Source organism: Colias eurytheme, chromosome 15 (genome assembly GCF_061535395.1).
Source record: "Colias eurytheme isolate Ceu_HAF_F1 chromosome 15, ilColEury1 Martin Lab GWU primary, whole genome shotgun sequence".
NCBI classification, from domain to species: Eukaryota; Metazoa; Arthropoda; class Insecta; order Lepidoptera; family Pieridae; genus Colias; species Colias eurytheme.
In genome coordinates this window covers 12,127,865-12,133,971 of record NC_142994.1, presented here as the reverse complement: position 1 = coordinate 12,133,971, position 6,107 = coordinate 12,127,865, and the positions used below count along the sequence as shown (strand labels likewise).

At 33.1% G+C, this 6,107-nt stretch overlaps 1 protein-coding gene across 1 annotated transcript; it reads left to right on the top strand.

The window, feature by feature from the left end:
• The first annotated feature begins 876 nt into the window (after positions 1-876).
• Positions 877-5,547, top strand: Arv1 (ACAT-related protein required for viability 1). Its single transcript, XM_090110198.1, has 7 exons — positions 877-1,107; positions 1,450-1,569; positions 1,835-1,968; positions 2,938-3,080; positions 3,723-3,794; positions 4,337-4,504; positions 5,164-5,547. The coding sequence occupies exons 1-7, from the start codon at positions 1,009-1,011 to the stop codon at positions 5,274-5,276; spliced, it is 849 nt and encodes a 282-aa protein (XP_089966324.1). The 5' UTR covers positions 877-1,008; the 3' UTR covers positions 5,277-5,547.
• The last annotated feature ends 560 nt before the right edge of the window (positions 5,548-6,107 follow it).

Here is a 6,107-nt window from a genome sequence, read left to right as displayed (position 1 = left end):
TTTTATCTCAATAATTCTCCACTTCACGAAAAAAACAACAAATTTTTATTCAACTTGACAGCTACATTGCCAATTCAGGGTTGCCAGGTAATGAAAAACGAATTAGTTCCAAAATAATTAATTTCATCTCTTTTATGTCGTACTATACGAAATTCTTCCTGCTCCGCGACCGGACTTTACATCAAACTCATAATAATTATTATTATTACTAACAATAATTTTGGTTATAACTACGATTCCACATTTAGATATTATATTGGAACAAAGTTAACAAAGAAAGGGGGCTAGACGGAAAAAATTCTTATGAAAAGTTGTCACGACTCTTTTTGCTTGAGTTGTAAGCCGTGCGGCTTACGTGTGGTTCTCTGTCTATTTCTCTCTAACTTAACACTTCGTTCCATCTGGATGTCCCTTGATATCGCTCAAGTTTTTATTATATTGTTTGATATTAGATACCTATCTGTAATAATTTCTTATATAGGTATTTTATGTTATTTCACCATACAGAAAATACTATAAAGATGAAACGCATTAGAAATACACGCTCTCTAAATTTTTACAAAATATTATAAAAATGACACTTTTAGAAGCGGCATGTAACTGTGGCCCTGAGTGAAATGTAGATGGAATTGCTGTACATGTTTTCGGAAGCTCTCGTCACACTATAACAATAATTATTACTCAGATTTCACTTCTGGGAAGATATACGCTGGCATTAATAAAATCCGCAGCTTATTTATTGTATAATAATCTGTTTTAAAATAATCAAATAGTTCAGTATTATTACCGTCCATATGAAAATGGATAAAAGCAAACTGTCACTGAACTGTGAACATGAATTGTGTCAAAGTTGACAATTGACATCCGCACTCCGCAGTCGGCTGATTTTTAAATAATGTTGTTTTTAACTTTTTTATTTTCTTGAAGCGTTGTGGAAATGTTTATTGGTTTATCCTATAAAATACTATTTGGTATAGAGTAGCTTATATTATATAGGTTAAAGGATAAATGACCGACAAAATGCGATACAAATGTGTAAATTGTGGGGAAGGAGCCGGCGCCCTGTACAGAACCTACGGACCCTCTGTGTTAAAATTAACGAAATGCGTAAGATATCTTGCAGTATAATTTAAAACGTAGTATACTCAAACATTTATTTATTCAACAATTATACTTGAATGCCTATATTTAATTTGTTAGCTTATTTGCAACATTTAGTTTGAAGGATGTGTAATGCCATTCTATTTCAAACTCAAACATTTATTTATTCAATAGTTAAGACTTCTTATAAAAGCACTTTTTAATCGTAATAACATTTTTTACATTTACCACCGATTCGAAAAGCAGTATTTATGGAGAAGAACCAGCAATAAACTCCGTAGTTGTGTGTAATTTCAACTCTGTGTTCAATAAAGTTAATTTTAAATGAAAATGTTCTTTTATTTTCAGGTAAAATGTAATGGCATAGTGGATAAGTACATAGAATATGATCCCGTTATAGTCATGATAGATCTAGTCCTAATATCAAAAGAAGCACAAAGGCATATTATATTCAACACTGATTTTAAAGTAAGTAATTTTTTATGAATTTAGTGAGTAGTGAAGTAATTCATTTTTGAGTAAGTATCTTTATTTAACTTTCACATTGACATTTATTTTGCTTCAAAGTTCAAATCTTCATTTTTAAAAGTAATGTTTCTAAACAGTAAATACAATATTAGTTTATCAGAATTCTAATATTTCAGTGACACAAAGTCCATTCTTTCTTCTTTTATATAAAAAAAAAAACTTATTATTGCTATGATTTAATCAAAGCATTTTAAATATGTTACAGGCTTATTGGAAGCTGCTCATCATATTGATGATGCTGGAGACATATGGAGTGTGGAGGAACGACAGCTTATTTAACATCATGGTCAACTCTATCTGCGACATACAGAACAATAGCACAATCAATTCTACGCACATGTAAGTAGGTTAATTTCGCGAAAAAAAAAATGTGTTAGATAGCCCATTTATTGAGAAAGACTATTAGGCTATATCATCTTACTCAGGCCTACAGGAGTGTAGCAATGCGGGTAAAACCCCGGGGCACAACTAGTATAACATAAATCCTGTTTTCTATATATTACCTATTTAGTTATATTAGTTTCCATTATGGTGATTGATTCCTTTGCTGACAAATGGCCACTAGAAATAGAAATTATATAAATTTTAATATGAAACTATAAAGAAAAAGATGTAATCAAACAAGCATTTAAATATTTCATCTGGCCCTGTTGCCATGTTATATGTATTACAATTTAAAACAGTCTTTATAAATATTTACTTAAACACAATATGAATGCCTTAGGCGCTGACTCCACGAGCGAGAGAATCGCGGCGATATTATCGTCGTGCCACGTATTTCTATACACACTCTATGGAACCGTCTCCACACGGCGATATTATCGCCGCGATGCGACGAGTGGCAATGAGCGTGCGAAACGTCATTACATCGTCGCTAGCCCGCCGCGACTAGCAGCGGGCGCGCTGTCAAACGCAGCGTCATTTCAGCGTTGCCTCAGTCTTCTCAGTTCTCTTCAAGGAAACGTGGCGATACCGTTACGACTCGCGACGATACGCGGCGGAATTATCGCTCGTTCGTGGAGATTATCCGACGATATAAGCGCGGACTCGTCGCGATTCTCTCGCTCGTGGAGTCAGCACCTTAGTTTGAGATTCACTACTAACAAAAACATCTTGGTTTGCTATTCTCTACCAAACCAAGATTATATAGTTTGTAAACTACAAAATATGAAAGCATAAAAATAACATATAATGTGGGTCAGTTGTTTTAGAATATGTATTTATACTAATCTTTGCATTATTACAATTTAAAATTGCAGTCTTCAATCATCATCCTCAGTTTTAAACCTTGAAATCTATACATTTCAGAAAACTTCCAGTTAACATGACTTTAAATCATATGGAACCATTTAAAAGTGATTGTATAGACTGGGCGCATGAAGAAAAGGATGGAGTCGACCTGTTTATATGGGAGAAGGATTTCTATATACAATTCTTGTCTACATTTGCAGGTAAGCTGATAAATATCACAATGTATATAGTTAGAAAGAAAGAAAGAAGGTAGAACAAAGAAATAAATAAATATGTTGCCATTTAAAACAACAACACCAGAAATAAATGAGTAACAAATAATAAATCTTAAATAACTAATTAGTTCGTTAATATTTGGCTTTACTCACATGCTGCCAAAAGCTTTTTCTTTTATCAATATCTCTTTATAGAATAAAACAATGTCTCATTCTCTGTCCCTATGTATGCTTAAATGTAAATTGCTAAATTGAAATAATTTTATGTAAAATGCTTAAATGCTAAATTTAAAACTACGCAATAGATTTTGTAGTGTATGTGAGTGAAAGAGAGGGAAGTATTATGTCATCTCTTGCGCACGTGCAACGGTGACACCGCTCACACAGCTCAGTTGGCTGCAGGCGGTCGGAGTGAGAGGACGTGTGCGTCTAAGAGCCGATAATATGGAAGGACATACACTACAGATTTTGTTGCGGTTTTTTTTTAATTGATACCTGAGAACCACTGTTCTCGAGGAAGGCTTTTTAGTATACAATATATATTAGGTTTTAGACAAAGTTCCCTGAATTAAACTTTTTAATATTATACAACATTTACTAATTTCATTTTTTTTTGTTAAATTTCAGGCATTTTTGTTTTCATAAACATCACTCATAGTGCAATGATGCTAATGAAAGGATTTTCCTTACAAAATGAAGGTGTGTATCATTTCCAAATTATGCAGACTGTATTTGAGAGTAAAATTTGAAGGTCGCGTCATGGCAATGCCGTAACATTATTCAGTAAGGCAATTGTTTTGGTATCTTTGAATCTTGCCAAAGAAGTTTCACTTCTGACACGTGTGCTCGGCACACACGCTCTTCATAAATGATGACGATACAAATACCTTGACGGTAGTTTACGTGTTTGCGTTTCTGATGTTATGGTTTTACTATTCCCACCACCTAATAATAATTGATAACCTTTTATTGGATAATTATTTTATTTCCTTTTGACGTGACAACGTCTTATAATTCGATAGCCGGCTGCACGCACGAAAAAACATGACTCATGCGGCGTTACCTCGCTCTGAGGCGTTCCATGTAAGGCTTGAAGTGCGAGCGAGAGCGCGGAACGAGCGACAAAGAAGCACAATCGGACGTCGTCACGTTCAACTATCGTCAGTAAACCGACTTTACAGACAACCAATTTTTTTAATTTTAGTGGACATACAATAATAATATTTGTTTTTTAATTTCAGTGAGCATTCTACAGCTACTTAAATCATTTTCGCTAGCGAACATGAGTCTCCTCTTAACATTACCGATGTTAGTGTGGGGCTCCGGGGAGACAGAGCCGAGTACGAGGCTAGTGCATTATGCACTCGTATTCATGTATATGTTTGCCGTGTTTTATAATATGTTTACTGGTATGTATGGGTTTTTAATACTAGTTGAATATAATTTAATACTTAGTTAATTAAAACTGCGATGAAGTTATGTGTATAATATTACTTACAGTTTTATATTTCATGCTGATATTAGAAAGTATATTATGTGACTATGAAAAGAAACAAGTTTATTGACTAACTTTAACCCGTTGAAAATTAATACTGCAACAATGTTTATTAGCGTAATGTTTTTAGACTGTAGTACATTGCAAAAAATGGCTACCATTTATTAAATTTGAATGGACAGGAAATAATCTGAATTCATATACATAGGCTACTCTATCACGCAAATAACCAATAACGACATTAGGCGTAGGTATGTTTTATCGTGATACGTACAAAGTATAAAACAAAGTCGCTTTCTCTATAGATTAAAACCTACCTCTTGAATCACACCGTCTATTAGAAAAACCGCGTCAAAATTCGCTGCTTAGTTTTAAAAATTTTAGCATACATAGGGACAAAGGGACAGAGAAAGTGACTTTGTTACTATAATGTAGTGATTAGGTTTTAGACAAAGCGAACGAAGCCGCGGGTGGTAAGCTAGTTTTAGTATAAAGAAAAGAACTTCAACCCTCAGATGCTACTTGCTAGTAGCATTAAAATTAAGAATTCTATTGCTGTATTTATTTTTTCAGTTCTATACGAGAGTCCAAGGCTTGTTACAATAACGGTACTGCTGGCCAGCAATTTGTTAAAGTACATGATCACGTTTCACGCCACACCATTCATAAGAAGGATGATAACTTAAAAACCTACAACTGTCTAGGAAAAAATAATAATATTTATTTTGAACGTAAAAAGGAAACTATGTCAAGGTCCAAATGATGAACTTTTCCAAATAGAGAGTAAGACTTCAACATTAATATTATGTAAATATAGATTTAAGTGATAATTTATGAAATGATGACTGTTATTTAATATTATTCACAGAAATAAAATGCAAGTCTAAAACATACAATATCAAAATTACAGATTTTTTATTAAATGCCTGTTAAATCCAGGTATGTACACCGGTAAACAATAATTGATTGAGTTAATTTTATGTGGGTTAAGAAATATTAATTTTATTTAATGTTTAAAAACAAAATATTCTAGTATTCAAAATCAGGTTCGTCTAACAAAAATGCACAAAAGTGAACGAAGTTGCGGGCTACACAGGTACAAGTAACATTCTCAAGTCATTACCAAGGCGAATAATTTTGAAAGAAATACAGTTCAATATTTACTAATAGATGTCTGCTTTATTTGATGTATTGGATTACATTCAACAGTAGCTACTCTAGTTACACATTCAATAAATAACATGATACAATAGTATTATATGGTGGAACACAGGAAATATTCTAAGTAGATGGAGGAGTTCTGAATTTATTTTGTTACATAAAATAGCAATCTTTTTAACCGACTTCAAAAAAAAAGGAGGAGGTTATCAATTCGGCCGGTATGTTTTTTTTTTTTATGTATGTACACCGATTACTCCGAGGTTTCTGAACCGATTTACGTGATTCTTTTTTTGTTCGATGCGGGATGGTGTCGAATTGGTCCCATAACAATTTTATTCGGATAGGCCCAGTAGTTT

Coding starts and splice junctions, on each gene's coding strand:
- Arv1 (XM_090110198.1), top strand. CDS start 1,009: ATGACCGACAAAATGCGATACAAATGTGTAAATTGTGGGGAAGGAGCC. Junction 1,108..1,449: donor TGTTAAAATTAACGAAATGC/GTAAGATATCTT, acceptor TTTTATTTTCAG/GTAAAATGTAATGGCATAGT. Junction 1,570..1,834: donor TATTCAACACTGATTTTAAA/GTAAGTAATTTT, acceptor AATATGTTACAG/GCTTATTGGAAGCTGCTCAT.